The 23,256-nt window shown below is 41.1% G+C and overlaps 1 protein-coding gene across 2 annotated transcripts in view; it reads right to left on the bottom strand.

Moving 5' to 3' along the window:
* Positions 1-23,256, bottom strand: part of zgc:153039 — a 121,329-nt gene that overhangs the window by 82,508 nt on the left and 15,565 nt on the right. For both annotated transcript variants that reach the window (XM_015952126.3, XM_070543359.1), the window contains exons 2-6: positions 18,673-18,807; positions 14,011-14,148; positions 13,155-13,460; positions 11,752-11,859; positions 9,828-9,939 (exon numbers count right to left, since the gene is read on the bottom strand). In XM_015952126.3, coding sequence (XP_015807612.3) covers positions 9,828-9,939; positions 11,752-11,859; positions 13,155-13,460; positions 14,011-14,148; positions 18,673-18,807 — 799 coding nt within the window. The remainder of the gene's footprint in view (positions 1-9,827; positions 9,940-11,751; positions 11,860-13,154; positions 13,461-14,010; positions 14,149-18,672; positions 18,808-23,256) is intronic.

Genomic DNA, 23,256 nt, shown 5'->3' on the forward strand with positions numbered 1-23,256 from the left:
AAAGAAACAGGAAAAAACCCTACGTCCCTACGTGGACAAGCGGGTTCAGAAAATGGATGGATGGAACTCCCCAAAACAGCAATTATATTGGTGGCAGGATGACATGCACTTAGCAAGGGAAGGTTTGCTGCCCATAAGTGTGCTGCCCATAAGTAATTAAATAAAATAAGAAATAATGTTTTCGGTAGAGCAGCTTTAAGATAGAATACTACTGAACTTAAAAATAGTAAACAAATACTGTGTTAAGCGATTCTTTCACATCCAGGATACCTAAACCGAAATTAGCCCAGACATCCGATTTAAATGTAATGGGTACATCTTTGATTACTGGTAATGTTCGCTTTGTATCCCTGTCCGCTATTTCTGTTTTAAATTGGCGCTAGGGCAACGCAGTGCGCATGTCATTGCAACTCTGCCCCCAGAAGTAATTGTAAAACCTCAAAACTTTATTGTCCTCGCGCGTCCAGAACATAGACATAGATATAGGGAGAAAATCTCATTATGTTACGCTGCTGCATCGATGCGGAATCATGCACGGCTGAATCGCGATGCATCTTAGAATTGATCATTTTTCACACCTCTATTATGTACTCAGTACTTGGTTTGGGACCCTTTTACTTTTACTGAAATTAATTAACTTTTGCACAGTATCGTAATTTTTTTGAGTTCTTAATGAATTGTGGTGAAGCAGAAACTCCAATCTGAGTTCCCCCAGACGACCGAGCTCCTCACTGAACCCAGTCACCTAAGGAAGAAGATTAAATCAATCACTGGCATCCAGGATTTCATTCTTTTCAGTCGGGAGCCAAATTTCACAGCCACTGTTGACAACTGATACGTAGAAGGACTGGTCTTTTGGGTCAGTTACCTCTTCAGCACAACAGACCAGAGCAACAGCATCATTACTGCAGATGAATCTCCAGACCTGTTGATCCATCTCCCACTCCATCCTACCATCACTCAGGAACAGGACACAAACTCCGCTGTTAGAGGTAAACATAGACACCCAAGCCCCAAACAAGCACTCCACCCTTTTGGTCAAGAGTTGCTCCAGAAAATGGGATTTTGTAACTGGAATGCTTAAACATTTATGGCAACACCTCCTTCTAAGCATTGAGTAAATTATCACTACACTATTCCTGGATTATATTATGACTACTTTAGAAATGTCAGAATCACTGATAACTCTGCTACTTTAATAGGGGAATCTTGATAGGCAGGTCATGTCAAACTGTACAATGTGTCGACCCTGACGACCTCACTAGTTGTTATAATAAGTACACACTTTCCTCTGCTCCCACCTGAGTGACACACACACACAAACTGACTCAGGTAGGCTGTAAACTAAAGTACCCTCCTGGTGCAGAGCAATCATCACCAGTGTGAGTTATCCCACCTCACTGGCATTCACGTCTAAAAGCTCACAATCTTTACTGCTGAAATTACGATGCAGAGCTACAATTTACAGCAGGTAGCAATCTCAAAGAGCCTTTTAAAAAAGGATTGTTAGTCACTCTGATTCCCCCTACTCAGGGAGCACCACGGCTGTAGAGAGAGCATGACTGCCACGCTTTGGACAACTTCTGCAATAACAGCCATTTGGTTTTCACTCCTGCTCTCATTACAAAGTCAGCATTTGAGACTCTTTAAAAAGACTGTGGAGATTAACCTTGAACCATGAACAGCATTAATACACATTACACCCTTTAACTGAACCATACTCCAACAACACTTTACATCACCACACTGTTACATTTCACAGTAAAGCCTTTAGATGCTCAGAATCCTGATGAAAGATGGGGCTTTGATATGTTGATGTTTCAACATTAAAAACCTTCATTACGGCCTCCTCTGAAGCTGGAAGAGTGAGTTCATCATTTGTCACCACTTCTGTATAAATGGCTGTTATATTACTTTTGTATATGGAAATAGCCTTAAATTATGTGAATAACAACCATGTGTCAAGGTAAGAATACACACTGCTTTATCTAGGTTCAGCAACAGGATGTGCTCCAAGAATGAGGTCAGCTGACTACCTGAATATCCTGCATGACCAGGTCATTCCATCTTCTCTGATGGAACGGACATATTCCAAGATGACAAAGTCAGGATTCATTGAGCTCAGATAGTGAAAGAGTGGTTCAGGGAGCATGAGACGTCATTTTCACACATGGATTGGCCACCACAGAGTCCAGACCTTAACCCCATTGAGAATCTTTGGGATGTGCTGGAGAAGGCTTTGTGCAGCGGTCAGACTCTACCATCAAGATCTTGGTGAAACATGAATGCAACACTGGATGGAAATAAAACTGGTGACGTTGCAGAAGCCTATAGAAACAACGCCACAGCGAATGTGTGCCGTAATCAAAGCTAAAGGTGGTTCACCAAAATATTAAGAGTGTGGCCTTTTTTGTTAGCAACATATTTTTTTGTCAGGCAGGGTAATTTCAAGGACATTTATTTTTGCAGTTTATGGACAAACAGGTGCCTGATTTTACCTCCTGTGCATGGCTCGTGGAACAACTGTGGTCTAGACAAAGAGAAAATAATAAATGTTCTTTTCAAAGTAAGAGGACAAAAGGTTACACGTCTTCCAGAGAACTGAGGAAATCTGAAAACATCTCCCGTATTTTTGAAGACATGAGGGGTATGTCTGCCTGACTTAATGAATGCCTGCCTGTCAGGGCGTGAAGTATTAAGAGGAAAAGACCTGAAATCTTTACACCTTAAGATGCTGGTCTGTGATCAGCCATATTATTACAGAAGAAACAAACACAGGAGAATAAAACTTCTGACTAAATTACCCAACAGTTCAAACAAAGTGCAGTCTGGGAAAACGTGCAACTATGCACTCACAAATCAGAAATTCCTGGTTCCTACGGCACAATAAATGTTCGTCTTACTCTTTTTCTACTGCAGAAATTCAATTAAGTTTTATGATGTGCTTTAGGTACTGTTGGCAATATTTTTCTAGGAGTGGAGTGGATTCATGTAGCAGAAACAGCAATAAATGTCTTCTTTTTCTAACGGCGGGAGATAAAATGCAAATCGGTGAGCTACTTACAAGCAGGTAAAATGTTTTAAAATGTAAAGTTTACCAGTGGAACCAGTAACCGTCACAGAACTATCAGTGATTACTGCCTGACTGATGGTGCTGGGAAATCACAGGGTTCTTTCTGAGTTGACTCAAGTGTTGGTCTGAACATTACACAAATCACCTTACTGTGTAAATGAAAGCAAGCACCAAAAACTAATTCCAGCTGTTACAAAGCAGTTAAATGCATTTAAAGAGGGTAGGTGAGGAAAACATTTCAGTAATGCCCAACAACAAGAGGTTAAAGAAATTATTACAGTTTTGGGTTTGGATAGTCAGTAGTGGCAAACCAAACAACTCAAACACAAAGAGGAAACAAAACAGATAGCATGGTTCTGTGTATGAAATCACTAAAAGAATTTTAAAAAAATCACAGAGGAACTTGGCCATGTTTCACTTCCTGCTCTTATGTTCCTTAATTCTTCTTGCATCCAAATGGAATATTTCCACTAAAACTGATTTTAAAGCTGTTTAACCACATCATGTGATATCTGCACAAAACACTTTACATGCGCTGTTGAGCTTCCAGCTCATGGTCAAACCGCTAACTGACCTGACAACGAGGACTTTACCTTTACGCCCAGTTGTTTCGCAGAGCTTGAGGAGTTGTTTGGGGGTGTTTGCAATTAAACACCAATTATCGTTTGTCACTAGTTCCCAATGTGGTAAATGCTGACTCGCCTGTATTTAGATAGAGTCGTAACCGCGTTTAACACATACTGATTGGAGATCAATAAAGAGCGTTCGCAAGCAACTGTTGTTTAAAACTGTACTTATTTAAAAGTCGTGTGATAGGATTTATGAAACAAACCATGTGACCTCATCCTCAGCAAAAAGTCACGTGCACAGATTTAAAGTAGTGATGGTCTATACTATGCTGTAAAAATGCAAAGTAATTGAAGCAGAATATTGACAGATAATATTAAATTGCTCTGATTGATATTGAGGACCATAATAAATAAATAAATTGGACATCCCTGTTCATGCAGCTAAAACTCAGTATTGTTACTGGAGTTACAGAAATGTTCCCGGAACAAGTCTGAAATTTTAAAGAGCCATTAACCATTATTTTACTGGTGTAGATTCAGCTTCTTGCCAACTTTATTTGAAAAAGCTCAAACTAAGTTTGAAAATCATTTCAAATAGCAAACTGATTCTGCCCTTGGGCAAAACCAGCTTTTAAGCAATTTGAGATGAGGTGAAACTACCTAAAAGTTATGAGGTTCCTGTTGTAAGAAGTGCTTTGTGACGGACTGGCGACCTATCCACGGTGTACCCTGCCCCTCGGCCAATGACCACTGAAGACGAACACCTGCTACCTGCGTCCCTAGTGTGGATAAAACAGTTCAGATCATGGATGGACTTTCTTCTGACTTTGTTACTGTGTGATTCATTTACACTATTTTAATGTCCTTAGTGGTCTCTAAAGCCTGTTTGTCTGTATTTGTTTGCTTGAATGAGCTGCTTTTTGATCGGTTCCCTAACTGCTCTTTAGTTCAGCTCCAGTGGTGCCAGTTGGACGGTCTCTGTTGGTACAGGGACAAACAACTCCTACCCATCTCTCCCGTCTCTCCCTCCACTGGGATGTTGGCCTGAGTCACTGGCGGACTAACTAGGCATGACATGTCATGGTAGAGGGGATTTAGGTGTCTGAAAACTGAGCTTGAAATAATAAGAAGGGCTTTTTCTGGTAATGCCAGCTGGTTCTCAGTGCGTTTTTTTTTTAAACATACATTTTATTAAGGGAAAAAACGACTCGTCACTGCAACATTTTTGTCTATTCTGGATTATGAAGACCTTTTGTATATGAATGCCCCAGCACAGTGTCTTGGTAAGATTGATGTGGTGTATCATGCCTCACTGAGGTGTATTACTAACTGTAAGGTCAAGGTAAGTTTATATTTGCAGAACAGTTACGTGAGCAACCAAAAGTGCTACCGGAATAAGAATCAGCATGAAAACACACTATCCAGTAAATTAAACAGGTAAAATCACAAACATAATAGTGCAACACAACAAAACCATACAATAATAAAAGCCTTCAACTAAAATGTAACCTGCCATAAAAGCCTGTTCATATAAGTATGTCTTAAGTAGGGATTTGTAATGTTCCAAACTCTGTACAGACCTTGGGTGTAGGGAAAGGCCATTCCAGAGTCTCGGACCCACCACCGAAAACGCTCAGTCTCCCTTAGTTTTCAAACAAGTCCTTGGAATTCCTAAGAGAAATTGGGAGCCTGACCTCATTCCTTGCCAAAGTTTAGGGGTTCACCAGCTCCTCAATATACAGAGGAGCCAACCCATTCTGGGACTTGAAAACAAAAAGCAGAGTTTTAAAATGGATTCTGTACAGTACTGTAGACCACTGACCCATCATTGTGAATTGTATTCTTGAGTGGGAAGGTTGGGACATTTGTACACTTTCATATATAAGGCCATGCTTGGACTACTACCCACCTACATCTATAAGTGTAACTTCTCACTGCAAACGCTTAGCTGTTACTTCATGTTCTGTCTGCTCACACCAAACTGGGCAAAAGGGCTTCCATTCACTCTGCTCCTTCTGCATGGAACAAGTTGTAGGAAAACTGGAAATTTACGGAGTTTGAATACATTTAAAACCAGATTGAGAGCCCTTGACACAAATTCCCTGTGTTGCAACTGCCTTCTGTAATTTTGTACATACCATGTGTAACTGAAAGATGTTGTAACTATATTTTGCTGCCTCTTGGCCAGGACTCCGTTGAAAATGAGGTTTTTAATCTCAATGGAACCTTCCTGGTTGAATAATGAATAAATAAAATAAAATAAATACATTGAAGCAGGGGTTCGTAGAAAAGATCCTTGATTGCAGAAGTGATCAATCAAAAAACACTAAATGTAGATTTTCTAGAAGGAAATCACAATGATGTGGCAAAAGTTGGCTTGAGGTGAGGGAGGCCAGTGTGTTGATAGCCAGACCACAAACACAAGTGAAGGAGTTTTAGACAAGTGCTAAAAAGATAATTTGTAAAAATAATGAGACAAACTCTGATGTGTGAGGATTAAGTGTCTCTGGCAGCGATGTCTGGTGATGTGCAGCCAAGAATTCTTATCCTTTGATTATGCGTTGGAAACTCTTTCTGTGGAGAAACACATTGCATCAATGTTTCTTGGCCAGTACAGAGAGATGTGGAGAGTGTTTTCGTGTACTTGTTCAGCCAAGCTACAAACAAAATATGTGATTATAGAATACTTCAGAAGTACAGAAAGTGTACTGAGATTATTCTGTAGAAGGCCGATGCAGGGAGGACGATGTGGCAGGGTAAATGATGGTCATATCGATCTCCAATGCCCTTTTATAGCTCTGTCATGTCAGTTTAGCGCCTTGGCAACACTCGCTTTAGAGCTACATCAATACTGAACTCAGGCACTCATCAGCTGACAGCTAGTTGGAGAGACTATTAGAAATGTGGAGAAGGAGAAGGACAGAGGGAATAAAGTAAATACGATCTGCCTCACTAAGGACTCAAAGCTTCGAGGAGAAAAGTGAGGAGATCAAAGTAAATGGCAGTCTTGATAGACTTCTTGTTAGAAGCCAGTCTATGTAAATTAAGATGCATTTGAACATTGTACTGTTTCTATATTTAGATGTTTAAGAGGAATCATTTAATGAAATCTTACAAGTTTGGGGACAAACTGTAAGCTTCTAAAACTGGTCCACAAAATGAAAACTTTTAGATGAAAAGCACAAAATATAAGAATGTTTAAATTATAACACATTTTTTAAATTTGGTTATAAAAGCTTTGATTGTTAACAGAAATACTGTCTTTATTTGCAGGGAAACATCAAAGACTATCCACTTAAAAAAACACTGAAATTTTTAGTCAAGGTGGTTCTTTTTAAACAGGTTGATAAAAACATAAATCAGCCCTTTGTTAAAATAAATGAGCAGTTTTGAAGTGGTGTACTGCAGGATCAAATGTTTGGCTCTTTAAACAGGGTTCCTACAGGTTCCCTCAAGTTAAATTCAAGTCTTTTTAAGGCCATTTATATAAAAACTTTATGTTTCACGGCCCTACGGGGAAATAGCTGTGGCAACGCATTCTACATAGTTTATTCAAAATATTGTGGTTGACAAAGAAACTCTTGAGGAAAAATGAGATACATTGGAAGTTAAATACAGTAGGGCTGCAGCCATCTAATATTTTATTATTTGAATAATAAAATATTGATAATGAATATCCGGGAATGGTTGTGAACTCTGTGCAGCAGTACCGGTACTGAGTGAGTAGGGTGCATATGGGGAGCATGACTGGGTCTATGACATACATTCGTGTGTGTGTGTGTGTGTGTGTGTCTTGAATGTGTTTATGTGTGAGCATGAGGGTGGGAGTGTGTGACTGTATCTGTCAGGCGGGGTCTTGGACTCCTCCCCTCCTCCGACAAGGATCAGTTCTCGGCTCACTTCTATTCATAATATTAGGGAAGGACAATAAATTGGCATCGATATCGGCCGATGTTAGTCAATTTTTAACATATCGGTATTAGTTTGATAAATAAAACCAGGCCGATAGTAACAACCCATATTTTTTTCCATCTCATCTCCATTTGTTTGCCTGTTTCGGGGGGGGGGGGGGGGGGGGGGGGTATTTGTTTAGTCATGTGAAGTGAATGAAATCCTCTCAGAACCGTAAACATGTGTGTTGTGTGTACATAATAACGTAAATTCAGCTTTAACAATTTTCATTCTATACAAAATCTGCTGATTTTAGAAGCATTAATGTCAGTATATCGGTATCGGCAAATATCGGTTATCGGTCATTATACTGACCTTAATATCGGATATCGGCCCAAAAATGTCACATCGGTGCATCGCTACATAATATATCTGCTCCCTTTGGGTTTAAATTTCAGCAAATTCAATATGAATTTTCACTGTTGCGCTGATGACACTCAGCTATGTATCTCAACTGCACCATCAACAATGCTTCCACCATTCTCACTCACAGAAATACCTTACAGAAATTAAGTCCTGGTTTTCATCCATCTTGGACAAGCTGAACCTCCATGAACCCGAAGTGCTTTAGGGAAGGCCAAAATGTTCACCATTGTAATAGAAAACACCACTGCCACCTGCTTAGATTAGATAAATAGCCTTGGGGTAATTTTGGACAGCACTCTGTCTCACCAGTCTCATGTCACTTCTGCCACTTGTTTAGCTTACTACCACCTGCGCAACATTAACCGCTTACGTCCATCTTTGTCTTATCACTCAACAGCGATTGTGTGTGCGTGTGCGTGTGTGTGTGTGTGTGTGTGTGTGTGTGTGTGTGTGTGTGTGTGTGTGTGTGTGTGTGTGTGTCAGTCATGGTGGATGGCTGCTTATACTGAGCCAGGATTCTCTGGAGGTCTCTTCCTGTTAAAAGGGAGTTTTCCTCTCCACTGTCGCTACATGCTTGCTTAGTATGAGGATTGCTGTAAAGTCACTGACTAGTCAGTGACTCGATGCAACCTGCTGGGTTCCTTATATAGGAAATTTTTTTTTGATTGGCTTAATGAACTGACCTGTATTGGAATGTTTCCTGTGTGAAGTGCCTTGAGACAACTCTTGTCGTGATTTGGTGCTTTATAAATAAGCTGAACTGAATTGAACGTGCTACCTGCTGGCATTACCAAACCTGCTTGTGGATGGATGGTTGTCCACAAACTTTAGAGCATGTCTGACTTTGAAAATGTTTTTGTCTCTGCTAGTTTCTCTATGTTCCTCCATAACACCTAAATGACCACTTTGTTCACCAGTATAATATGTGCAGGCTGTGGAATGTGCATTTAACGAAGCCTCGAATCAATAAAAATGATTAGTGGAATTTAGTCAAACCATTTGAGTATTTGTTTCAGCCATAACATACATCACAACTTTTAAGAACCATATACCAAAATTCAAGATGTTTTCAAGGCTTTTAAGGTATTCTTTCCAAATTTAAAAATTCAATACTTCCAAGACTTTTAAGACTGTTTAAAACGACTTTAGGACAATGCTACAATTAGTGATCAGAAACCCAGAACCTTTGGATCAGGGTCTGGATCGAGCTTCTCCTCAGAAAGGAGCCAATAGTTTAAGAAGTGGGTGAAAGTGAAGCATTTACTAAGCAGGTTGTGTGCTTTTCATTCTCTACATGGGATTGCAATGATGAAAGCAGCATAGATAGCATCAGAAGAATATTACAAGGTATTTGCGGGATTAGGGAGGGATTTTCATTCCACGGATACCTAAGTTTTACCTTATAGTCAAGGTGACTAATCAGCCCATCCAACGGTATTAAATAGAACACCAGTACATACAGTTCAAGGCCTCAGCATCTGCCTCTGTACTTTTACTGCCGGCAGTTGTGCATCTTTCATTCCCTCATGGTTTTGAGTTAGATTAACAAATGGCGCAGAAAGAAATTCAGTTGGAATAAATGGTTTTAAATTGGCCGCCTCTTTTAGATGCTTGAGTTGTGATTTGTGAAGCAGAAAATGAACCATCTGCATCATCTGATAGCTTCAAAGCATTAGATGTCATCTACATGCATAAATTTTTGTGTCTACAATTAAACATTAGTAGTCATAGTTTTATTGTTCCATTTTGGAAATGTGTGGATTTATGGTCTGCTCAGGGTTCTGTCACCAACTTTTGAAGTAATAAAGTGAATTCATTATAACTAGCATAAAAGAAAGACAAATGAGATAAACAAATGTGTGACAGACCGGTCACAGGAGCAGGCCACAAGAACACTTAGGAGGTTGTAGGTGATGAAGGTGAAGATGACAGCTGTGATGGTGCCACGTGGAATGGAGTAGCTGGGATTCTTCAGGTCACCTGATGGATGAAAACAGAAACGGTTAAAAACGATTATTCAAAATGTCAAAAAAAGATAAATAGAAGCACAGATACAGAAGAATACACGATACGGTCAATTGTGTTCAAATCCATCAAACGTAAGTTGAAACAACAGAAGCTGTTTCTGAAAGTGCACTCAGCTCTAATGTTTTAGATCATCTGACCATCAATTGGTTCAGCTTACTAAATGTTACAGGCATGTTACGCGTTAGCGTTATAACGGCAAAAGTAAGAAAAGAGGAGACCCAAGGGAAGGCCCAGGACATGCTGGAGGGACTCGGCTGGCCAGGGAACCCCTTAGGATTCCCCCAGAGGAGCTGGCCCAAGTGGCTGTTGAGAAGGAAGTCTGGGCCTCTGCTTAGGCTGCTGCCCCCGACCCAACTCCGGATAAATAGATGATAATGGATGGAAGCCAGAAAAGGCTGAACATTTATATCTCTTCAGTGGTCAGGTTTACAAACATACTATGACACGTCCGTGACATTCCTTAGATAAGTGGAGATGCTTCATTATATTCTTGTTTTTAAGACTTAGGCACTGTGCAGCCTTTAAAGGGCATAAACTGTTGATCAGGATATTCTAGAGTGAAACAGGAGTCCACCTGAATGGTGTAGAGAAGTTCTGAACAACCCTTTGACATAAAAGAAAAGACTGACTAGGTCGCATCTAGATAACTGCAGAAAATCAGGAAAAAAAATGGCCGTTGGACTTGAGGGTCGTGAAGATGCTGCGCTACTCATCCAAGATGCTCAAATGAATTTTAAATAGTTAAACTTCTATGGATCTTCTGAATCATCTGAACTCACAATGTCCTGCTGATGATCTTCAGTATCATGTACAGGACTAATTTTGATGTTCTGAAGTGAGTTTTTGAGATTTTTAACAACAAATAAGTTTCCCTGTTGTCAGGGATGTGTAATCAATTCAAATGGAAATTTTATTTTAGTTTTGGCTCCAAACCACAACAAAAAACACATAATCAACAAACAAATGCTTGTTTATTCCATCACATTCCATTTGCAAGCACACGCGTTTATTTTGTCATCCTGTTTGAAGGCTAAACTCTCATGAGTCTTCTGGAGCTTGTTTAAAAAGTCAGATCTGGTCTTCATAAGCTGCTTTACTTTCATTTTAAAAATATTTCTAGCATGTTTCGCATTTGTTCAACATTTTACCCGGCCATCCATCGGTGATGTGTCTGCAGTCTATTTAAAATGTGACCTCTGGATGTTTTAGGCTTCGCACAAAGAACTTCTGGTGCTCTGGACATGTCTGGATGATCTCATTTTGACGAGCCACACCGCAGCATGGTGTGTTATTTGTCTCAAGAGGAGAAATGAATGGTGTGTATTGTTTAACCAAAGAGTCGTTGTGGTAAATAATACTGGTTTTAGTATTGCCCGAGATAATTGATTCCACGCCCTAATCCTCATGAGAAGGAACAAATTAGTGTTTTATTCAACTGACAAGCTAAAGGCTAGTCTGAGTGAGCCAGAATCAAAGAGCCATCTTAAAACAACATTTACCAACCCCAAAGATGTTGTCATTTTAGCGCTACACTATTAGCAGTGAGGCTAACTAACTGTAGCACCTCTCGTATTTCAACTGAAATGATTGTATGATGCAACAGCGATGGCAGCAGCACAGACAAACATAAGTATAATAGCCGTTTCCCAGACAACCCATTCATAAAAACCTCAACTATTCACCAATTCGCTGCCACATTGTTCATCCACCGTCTCTACTGGCCCTGACAGACCACCAGGTGATCCACAGGTTTTGCTCACCTACCTGACATGTTAGAGCCAGCCATGATGCCGGTGCAGCCGTTAAACATCACAGCAAAAACCGAGGCGAAGGTCATCATATTTCCTGTTGTGTAATCTAAAGTGTAGCCACCTGCAGGAAGACAGAGCACATCCACATCATCGGTCTTCTAACAGGACGTTTCATTTGGTCTCCTGATAAACATTCCTCTGATTACGGTTTGCAGATTCAGAAACAACGATTCATTGTAAAAAGCACATTTCTATTTACAGAAGCACAAACAACTGAGGATCACGGTGTTTATTTACATACAGTCATATGAGAGGAGGGACAAACAGACCCTGTTTATGCAGCTCTTTTCTAATCTTGTTGACAAGTAATTTACTCTGAAAGCTACACTTCTGCAGTCAGCATGTCCTAAAAGAAATTCAATTAGTTTCTCCACCAGCACACCTGTGAGAAAATCAGCCAACAAACAGGAAGGATGATTTTGATCACTGATCCAAAACCTGCAGGTCATGGATGGTGATTTACACTAAAAATGAATAACTTCTGCTCTTCTAAATCAATAAGTATTGGTTCAGCGTGTCAGTGGAAATGTTTAATGATCGGTAACTTAGCCACTGTGCAAGAGAAAGTCGGGAGTAAATGGACAAATAGCTACTTTTCGAACAAATATCCTCCTTACTTTGTCAAACTAGGATTAATGTGTGTGTGTGTGTGTGTGTGCGTGCGTGCGTGCGTGCGTGCGTGTGTGTGTGTGTGTGTGTGTGTGTGTGTGTGTGTGTGTGTAATAGTTTTCACATGGGCAGGCCTGAGTTACAGCAATTAGCTCAGTAATCATGTGCTTCAACATAAATCCCCTCAGAAGGAGCAGAGTGGTCTGGGCAGATTTTTGTGGACATCAGGATCCTGAAAACACGTCCAACTTTATTTAAACCTCCACTCTCTGGCAGCAGCAGTGAGGGAGGGACAGTTGGGCTTTGGATCAATAGATGGAGACCAGTTGGACACCAGTCATGTCCTGCAGGAATGACAGAACGGTGAGCTGGAGCTTCAGCAGTAAATGGTGATACTTGTCCATCCTTGCTGTCGACTTGGTGTTTGTAAAAAAATGATTTTTAAATATTTACATGGGTCCGTCTTCACAATGTGCCTTTATGACTTTGAAGGATCTGATGTCACCATCTGTCTAAACTCAGCTTTCAACAGAGGAGGCTTCAGCTTCAAACCCCATCCTCTTGTTTTGTTTGGTTGGTTACAATTTCCATTTCCATTTGGAACGTTTCTCTTTTTGCAGACAGCGTATGTAGCGACTCCCCACAATCCCAACTTCAACTCTGTATTCATGTAAGTTCAGAAATGTCTACCTTTTGATGTAAAATATTATGAAGGTCAACACACACTCCTTTAGCATCCATGCTTACCCCACTGGTTTCCCCACAGCGTCTCCAGCTTGAACCCAGTAAAATTGGCTGTGGTGGGAAACCCGGACATGTTGACGACCGAGCCCGGCAGCGTGACGACTGTTGGTTTGACTATGAAGAAGCTTATGAAGACGGTTAAAAGGACAAAGATCACAACCAGGAAGATGATGAATGTTGCTTTTGCGTAGATGTGGGCTCCAATCAGGCACACAAAAAGGCACAGCAGGGCGATGGCGGTGGCGTAGAGCAGAGACCACCAGTAGCCGGAGGGCAGAACTTGGAGAGCAGTGGCTGTTACAGTCACATCTAAAACATCACAAAACAAAACAGTGTTGTGTTACTGCACACTGTAAATATTTGATATATTTGAATGTAAAAATCTTGTTTTTCCCCAAGTTACTCATCTAACCCAAAATATAAGAGATCCAAACTAAAGTCGTTGAGTGGAAATGACACCAGAAAATGTAAATACACAACATGTTTTTCTTTTTAAAATAATGAACGGTTACAATTTGTTGGGATCTTGGTCTTTGTCACTTCATCAATGTAATACATTGCATTGAAACATAATTTGCCTCCTACAGATTGCTTCAGCTTTTGTTGTTTATTAAAAGTTTCAGATCAGCAAAAAAACTTCAATATCAGGCAAAAGAAAAACCACCTCAATACAAAATGTATTATTTGGATAACAGCAACGAGGCTCCAGAAAAGGGCTGTCAAACATTTCCTGTGATCATAACGCAGTGATGTTTTTACTTTACTGGAATAACACCAAAAAACTACAAGACAGCTTCTTTCTCGGTTTAATTTATCTAAATTAAAATCCCTAACTTTATAAAGCAAAACTCAGATTTACCTTCTGGAACTCCAAAGGTTGACAGAATGGCTTCCACCAGACCCAGCACAAAGAGGGCGCTGCCACACACATTAGCCAGGAAGAACATGAGTCCAATGCTGCCACCAAACTCTGGACCCAGGGCTCGGCTGATCATGTCTGAGTGCTGAGTCAGGGAAAACAACGCTGGTGATGCGAGAGGCTCCGTGTCATTTATTTATTTTAATTTTTTTACTTTATGGTTATTCATGCAAAAATATGAAGAACTTCTCTATTGACCTGGCCGCTGGACACACCTGTGCTTGTAAATAACCTGAGAACATGATGCAGAACAGTACTGTGATGATGCTACTGCTCAAAGGGCTTATAAAATAATGTTGCATGAATCACTGTGAGATTGCTGTAGTAGTAAGATGGTAATGATTCACTTTTGTCTGAGCTTTTTGGACTTTAGCTGTTAGCTCATCAGTCCTTTTGGAGATAAACCATGGGGGAACCCTGGGCTCTCAGACCTGAACACAAAACAAGGAAGTGGCAAAAGTTGCAGTTCCACTCTCATCCACTAGGGGCTGCAGAGGAAGTGAGCCAGGAAAAGGCCTCAGCCTCACGTTAATAGATGTTCAGCTATTTGGACTCTCTGAACTTCAGTTTTGTCCTCTGTGTTAATCATGGAATTAGTTGGACGCAGAGGGCAAGCTGTTTTTATTGGCTGCACTAACAGATCATCCACGCAGATTCAGCTTCTTTTTATCAGTAAGTAAAATGATATTTCTGTACTTCATTTTGCTGGTTGAATGGGGGAAATGCTGTGTCATTCAACTGCTTGGTCAAACATGTTAATGGGGCATGAGAAACTTGAGCAGGTGCCCAGCTTCTCCTGTCTCCTGCCCAGGAACAGTTGCTAGAGCAGGCGGCTGGCTGTTCTCGTTTCCCCGGGCAGCCGGACCGACTCCGGTGCGAGGCTGTAGTCATGCTGCTCACTTGTGGATCTCTGAAGGAGACCACAGAAACACCACAGCTCTTTTAGTTGACGCTGCTTCAGTTTTGAGTCGCTCAACCACATTTTTCTCGCTAATAGTTTGCTGGTTCTATGACGGAATATTCTATGCATTTGTCATAACACCACTTCGTCATCCGACCGAGTCAACACTCCAAGAGCCGGGACCGTTGACAACGACGGACTCCAGCATCTTTGACCACAGTGGACCACCGAAGCCCAATATCCTCAGTCAGCTTACCTAGTTATGATTGTGTTACTAAGCAGGCCGGAGGTGCCTTCCCTTTGGAGTGGCTCTACCGCGTTTTTCTTGCTAAAAAACTCTGTTAGCTTTGGGTTAGAATGTAGCTAATGTCCCACTGATCCCCCACCGTGGAGCATGAGCTGATGTAAAAGGCCACGGCTATGATCACAGTGGTCTGAGGCTTTGCTTGTAATTTAACAGTCCCAGTCCATATTAGATCTCCACAGACGACCAGCATGACAGCATCACACGGGAGCCAGCCAGCCAAGCGGGTGGGCTACCCCGGTCCCCGGAGCCCATTCTTAGCTTCTTGGATTAGCCAAGTGTAACGTCACATAATGGCCTGGTTTTAAGACCCACAGGTCAGGTACATAGCCTGGGTCACCTTGCCCTGGCTACTACTCCAATCTGCATTAGAGTCCTTCACAGGAGACTTAAAGTCTGCTACCACTCCTTTAATCTATGCAGCTGCCTGCTTATCTGACTGCTATTCCATCCACAGCAAGAAGAGGACATTTCAAGATTTAAAATAACCTCTTTACTGCTAATCATCAAGGTTCATTATAACTGTTTAATTAATGAAATGAATTATTATTCTTTGGTTAATAATTATTTATGATAATCAGTAATGTTTAACTATGACAAGAATCATGTGCACTTAGCCAGCTCACACAGGTCACAGTAACTAAGTTAAAGGTAATCGCGCTCGCATGATTTTTTCCCATAACACCAGAACTTTCTATCCTCAGGGAGGCGTGTTTCTGCGGGTTTGTCAAATCTTCCTTCTACATGTTAAAACCTGATTTGTTAAAACAGCCATCTTTTAAAACAGAACTCTCGTCATTTGCGAGTGAGTTCTAGAGAAGGTTGGGACGGCCGCCCACACTCTCTTTAACCAACAAAGCCATTTCTGTCACGCTGGCAGAATTGCTCCGACACAACAAAACGACACCTGCAGAACAAGCTGAGGCTACGAGATTCCTTAAGAATCTGCAGACACAACCCAATTCCACCTGTGTGTCTGCAGCATCTCTAGGACCGGAACGAGTCGGTACCATCTGTCTTTCCTACCGGACCCAGTACCCTGAGGCTGTTCAACATCCTCCTCTGACCTCCGGATCCACGACGAGGGTCGCCCGACGGCGAGGTAGAACACAGATTGCGTCGGAATGCTCTTTAATAAAAACAACTTAGCTTATTGACAAAACCAAATCCTTTCTCCACCCAGAACACGACCTCTCTTTAAGATACACGTTCTGAGACATGCATTCGCCAGCAAACAAACACGCTTCACCTTAGATTCATCCAAACACAGGGTTGTTGTTAATACCAAAGCTTTTATAAACTGTCTTTTAAATTGTTTAATAATAAATTTCTTAAACTGTTTATACTTGGCTCTTTCTTGAAATAAACACGGAGTGAGTGCATATTGATCACTAAACAAGCAAAGATCTTTAGATCTCCTGAATTAACAAATAACTTTTGCTATTAAGATAAATGTTTAAAAATAAATATTATAATCTCTTGATTAACATAGACCAAGCAAGTTGGTGTATGAATTTATATCTATTATATTAAAGTTAAAGTGCCATTAGTTGTCACACACACTGATGTGTGTGCGAAATTTGTTCTCCGCATTTGACCCATCCCCTGAGGGAGCGGTGAGCTGCAGACACAGCCACGCTCGGGAACCATTTGGTGGTTTAACCCCCCAATCCAACCCCTTATTGCTGAGTGCCAAGCAGGGAGGCATTGGGTCCCATTTTTTTCAAAGTCTTTGGTATGACCCAACCAGTAATGGAACCCTGATCTCCCAGTCTCAGGGCAGACACTCTACCACTAGACCACTGAGCTGGTTATATATGTATAATATTAGAGGTGCTGAAAAAAATCGATTCAAGTCTGAATCGGGATTCTTATTTATAAAGATTCTGAATCGATTCGAGGAACTCAAATGTTTGGTATGTTACAGGTTTGAGATGCACTTTTGTATGTTTTGTTGGTTATTGTTAGGAGAGTTAGTACTCCGTTTACCTTTGTGGTCCCATAAATTCGGATGATTTATTTTTGAATCTGCTGATAAGTGGGGACTAGAATGTAATTTTTTTTCCACACTCAGAAATTTGAGATATTCTCATATTTATTTTCTAAGTTGTTAAGTGAGTACTCAGGATTACTCATGTGTTTATTTGAATCACCTCTCTAGACACTAAGGAAGGCTGGGAGATGCTTCAGCTGTTGTGTCTTTGACACTAGGGGGTGCTAAAAACAAGCCAAAACTACCTAGTCTCCCTTTAATTGTAACCTAGTTACTTCTTCTACGGGTTTTTTTGCTGCTAATGTACAAAAGTCAGTCTAAATCCTGGCATCACATTTGGTAAAAGCCGCATGATAAACATACTCTAAACCCAGCAGAGAACCATTCTATTGATTTAGGAGTGAAAAAAGGACTTGACAACAAAGAAGAAATCTAATAGTTTAAATGTATAACACAGAAGAAACATGTCACCGTTACTGGCCGATCGCTGTAAATGACCCCAGTTTAACCCTTTGCTGTGAATAATTGCCAAGTTGACAGACACTTCATGTTTGCCGAGTTTCATCTCCTGTGCACGTACGAGCACGTGTTTCCATATCAGATTATGTTTATGTTTATGTTTATGTATTTAGCAGATGCTTTTGTCCAAAGCGACTTACAAGTGATAATCGGCATGTTGCCCTTGAGGCTAACAACAACAATAACAACTTGACATCAATCATGGAGAGGAAGGAACAAAGGAGTGGACGGTAGAGGGGGGACGGGTGCAGGGAGATTACACTGACGAGGCTTTTTTTTTCTTTTTACAAAACTGAAAAAGGCATCTCACATCCTGAACTCCTGGTTTCACTTTGACAGATTTACCAGAATCATGATTCACTCGTGTTTTATCGGCACAATCCCAACAAACCTGATTTACACTTTAACAAGAGCACAAATAGTAGATGATGATCACAGGCCTCAGGAGTCTTAAATGGCACACACACACACACACACACACACACACACACACACATACACACACACACACACACACACACACACACACACACACACTTGTCTATGTATTGTTGTGTTGACCCTCCATTGACTTCCATTCCTTTTAGTGACTCCATTATGCCTAACCCATACCCTTGCTGCTGTTCTATTTCTAACCCTAGTTAACTGATACCATATCTCTAAAACCACGTTTAAGGGTATTTTGTCACTGTGTGGGCCAGCCAGATGTCCCCACAATGTGGAAATATCCACACACTACGGGTTAAAAGTTCAAATGTATCCACTTAAGCATATTAAGACAAGTACACACACACGGGCAGCTTAACTAACGACATTTCGGTTGATAGAACACTGACTGTCACATGTAGGTCGTCATATGATGGTGTTTGTGTGTGAAGAGGATACAATAGGCTCCTCCAGCGTCCAGGGCTCCATTGGTGGAGATGGCACAGACGGACAACACAGTCATGGAGATAATGAAGTAGGCCACTATGAACATAAGGAAGGTTTGGTACAATCCAGCATGTCCCACCACGAAACCTGGTGACACAAAACACAACAAACCACAGAGAACTTGGTCAGCTGGGGGAAAGCAGAACCATTGTCTGGGAAGTTCCTGGGGTGGTATGACACTAGATTATTCACAGGAAGTACACACACGGGCAACCATCTGAAAAGTGTTGGGGAAACCTGGTAAATTTTACAGACAACTACACAACAAATTCTACACAAACCGGCATTATTCCATTTTTGTAAAATACATTTATCAGATTCCATCAAGACTCCCAAACAAAAACAAAAGTCTGTTAGTGTTTGAATAATTTATTACATTTCAGACTCTGAAGTGAAAGTGAAGCTTCTGAAGATTTTAAACAAAGACAAAACTTTGGTTTGCTTCACTCCAACAGGTGAACTCTGCAGAGATGGCTAAAAGATCTTGGCAGGAACTTTGGTCAGCTAATCTCATTAGTGTAGATCAGTTCATGTTTATGGGACTGACCAGGAAAAATTAGAGCTTTTTGAAAATGTAACTTTCTCTAAATCAGGTAAAGGTCTGGATTTGAACACAAAATCATTGCATATCACTGCTGCAGGCTGGCAAAAAAGAAACACACTCCCTTCATGCAAAACATGATTTACGTTAGATCATGCAGATAAAAATGTATATTTAAAACAAAATCTGCCGAGTCGTGGTGGATGGCTGCTTATACTGAGCCAGGATCCTCTGGAGGTTTCTTCCTGTTAAAAGGGAGTTTTCCTCTCCACTGTCGCTAAATGCTTGCTTAGTATGAGGGTTGCTGTAAAGATGCAATTAGCTGGGTTCCTTATATAGTAAACTTTTTTCTGATGGCTTAATGAACCGACCTGTATTGGAATGTTTACCATGTGAAGTGCCTTGAGACGACTCTTGTAGTGATTTGGTGCTTTATAAATAAACTTGAATCAAAAATGAAAACTTGATCAGCTAAGTGGTACAATCCAAATGTTGTGGTTTTAATTTACTTAACTGGGACCACAAACCCTAACTGAATTTTAGTGAAAGGCAGACATGTGACTAGGGTTGCAGGGATTAACCAGTTCGACCATTAACCGCTGTGTGAAACTGTGAGGTTAATAGTACAACCGATTAATCCACTGTTACGACTTCTCCAACAGCTATAATTTAAAAAGACAATACCAACTCGCACGAACCAAACAAAACTGAAACAGGTGCATGTGGCAGAAGCAAAACCAGCTGCAACAGCCACCAGGACTGCTACGTTTCTCGTCTGGTTACTCACAGGCAGAGAGGCACATGAGGGGCGGGACTAGCCAGCTCAAAAATAGCCAATCAAAAAAAAGGGCGGAAATGCCGACCGTACCGAGCAATGCAGTAGTTTTTTAGCTGTTGTCAAAAATGGCGTCTGGCGACGGTGCAAACATCTTACTTTAGAAGAAAGACTTTAAGCGCTTTTAATTGTGGTTTTACAGACATGTCCAAGTAATTTAGAATGGAGGAAAGAGCCGCAGCAAACGCCGCTTCAGACGACGTCTTCGTTGTTTATGAGAAACTGAGCGTTGCGGTGTGTGACGTCCGCTGCTCAGCCAGCGCTGATTGGCTCGGTTAGAATTCTCAGAGGGTGGGGTTATTTGAACAGGCGTTCTCAGACCGGCTGGTCAGGCTACTTTAAGCCTCCTGTGCCAGGATATTTTAGATTCCCAAATCTGCTGAAAGACAAATTCAAGGCAGACTCATCCAACTGCAGAGCTGGCAGAAAGTTGTAGTTCCTCAAATTTGTTTCAACATCTCTGAAATAATTATGTGAAAAAAATAAGCTAAAACTGAGTCAGATTACGTTACTGACTGAAGTGAATAAACAGTAATATTTGAACAATTCAGTGAACGAGGGTTAATTTAGTTGTGTTTTACTACATTTCCTTTGTATGTCTATATCAAGCAAGTACAGCAAATCATTTGAACATTTAATCCATGACACCTCTTTGCAATTCATATTTTACAAATGGCAATTTTTCAATTGTTCTTTTTCCATAAAGTACTAGTCAATGTTGTCAGTTCACATGAACTCATAAAAGGTTATCAGGCAAATATAATTAAGGGTATTTTAATAGTTTTATACTGCAATTTAAAACTTAGGAGATTACTTTGATTGTACAAATGATTTTTTCTAAGCAGAACGTCTGAAAAGGAGCAATAAATATCCTCTAAATTTCAAAACCTATATAGAATATAAGTATTAATGCTTTGTGTTTGTGGGGTTTTTATATGCTAACACAGATGTTAAATCAATGTGTGTAAAATAATCATGAAACTGAAAGTATTTCTCAGACTATAATCGTACCACCAGGATTTATAATTGTTGTAACCCTACTTGTGACTCAGACCCAGTTCCCCCTCCTAGTAAATGACCAATAACCTCGCCTTTCGATCCAATAATCTGGTTCAGACCCATTCCAACAAACTACCTGAGTCTGAGATGAAGACACTACCAGTGTCCAAACTATTTATGAGCTTAAGTACAACTTTACATTTTATGCGTTTTCACTTCATCTTTATTGTCCTACATGACTTTGTTATATACTTGTAAAAGTGAGAAGCACATGTGAGTCATAAGACACCACCATGTATGAACGATGGAAGAAGAAGACGATTTTTTATATAAAACCTCTCAAGATAAAAATCACGAGTCGCTTCACAAAAACAAAAAGTAAATCGAAGTATAGAAAGATTTCAAAAATGATTAAAATATGTTTAAAAGGACAAAAGAACAAAAAATAAAGCCTGAACAAGTGAGTTTTCAGCTGCTTTTTAAAGGAGTAGACTGAGTCCACTGATCTCAGGCTCATGGGGAGAGAGTTCCAGAGTCTGGGGGCCACAGCAACAAATGATCTGTCACCTTTGGTCTTTAGCCTGGTGCTGCACAACCAGTAGGCTTTGATGACTGGACCTCAGGGACCTGCTGGGGGTGTAGGGACTAAGAAGATCACCAATGTAAGATGGTGCTTGTCCATGTAAGGCCCTATAGACCAGAACCAGGATCTTGAAATGAACCCTGAAGTTGACTGGCAACCAATGAAGCTGGAGGAGAAGCGGGGTGATGTGGGTGTGTTTGGAGGACTTGGTCAGAAGCCGAGCACAGGCATTCTGAACCACCTGTAGACGGTTCAGGGAGATTCTGCTCAGACACGTGAAAAGAGAGTTACAGTAGTCTAAGCATGAGGAGATGAAGGTGTGGATAACTGTCTCAAGTTCAGAGTGGGACAGAATGGGACTCAGCTTAGCAATGTTCCTGAGATGGAAGAAGGAAGAGCGAACAAGAGAACTGACATGAGGGCTGGGTCAAAGGTCACACCAAGATTCCTGACAGAGGGTTTGGTGTGAGAAGCAAGGTGACCAAGAGAGTCTCTGACTTTGGGAACCAGCTTGTCTGGGGCACAGATGAGGATCTCAGTCTTATCTTCATTCAGCTGTAGAAAGTTCCCAGCCAATCAGGTTTTAGTACAAGCAGGTGTGTAACAGCTGCAGCTTAGACATCTCATGGGGCTTAAAGGAGATGTACAGTTGGATGCCAACTAAATAAAGATGGTAGGAGATTAAATTAAAGGATGTGCTGAAGAGGAAGTAGATAGAGGAGGAGCAGTAGAGGCCCCAGCACAGAGCCTTGTGGGACACCATGGCTAAGAGAGGTGGCGGAGGACCTGAACTTGGAGACAGCCACAGAGAATGAATGCTCAGACAGATGAGAGGAGAACCACTCAGAGCAGATCCTGTCTGTCCTACCCAGTCTCTCAGCCTCTCCAGTGGCAGGTGATGGTCAACAGTGTCAAAGGCTGCAGTCAGGTCCAACAGGACCAGAACAGAACGGTCCCCGGCATCACTGTGAGTCAGAAGGTCATTAGAGACCCTAAGAAGAGCTGCTTCAGTAGAATGAGCTCTACAAAAACCTGACTGGAAGCTATCACAGATGTTATGTTCATCAAGAGCAGCTGTGAGTTGTTTAGCCACAACCTTGTCCAAGATCTTGGAGATGAACGGAAGTTTAGAGATGGGTCTGAAGCTGCTATGGAGAGAGGGGTCAAGACTCGGTTTTTTAAGTAGCGGGTGGATTGCAGCGTTCTTAAAGTAAGCAGGGACCTGACCAGAAACCAGAGAAGCATTAATTATAGAGAGCACGCTGGGTCTGATGGACTGAAAAGCATTTTAAACAAAGATGAGGGTAAGATGTCGAGGGGGCATGCAGAGGTCTTCATAGAGTTAACTAGTTTGGTTAACTCAGGCAAAGAAACTGGAGCAAAGCTATCTAGGATGACAGGCCGGGTTGGAGTTGGGAGAGGCAGCAATAAGGCTGAGGGAGAGATGCTAGATTTAACCTTACTGACTTTGTCCACAAAGAAAGTTCTCACAGTCTGTAACAGAGTGGGTGGAGGCTGTAGGAGAGGCAGGAGAGATGATGCTGCTGATGGTGTTAAACAGCACCAGTCGACCTGTTT

Source organism: Nothobranchius furzeri, chromosome 13, assembly GCF_043380555.1.
Source record: "Nothobranchius furzeri strain GRZ-AD chromosome 13, NfurGRZ-RIMD1, whole genome shotgun sequence".
In the NCBI taxonomy this organism is placed as follows: Eukaryota; Metazoa; Chordata; class Actinopteri; order Cyprinodontiformes; family Nothobranchiidae; genus Nothobranchius; species Nothobranchius furzeri.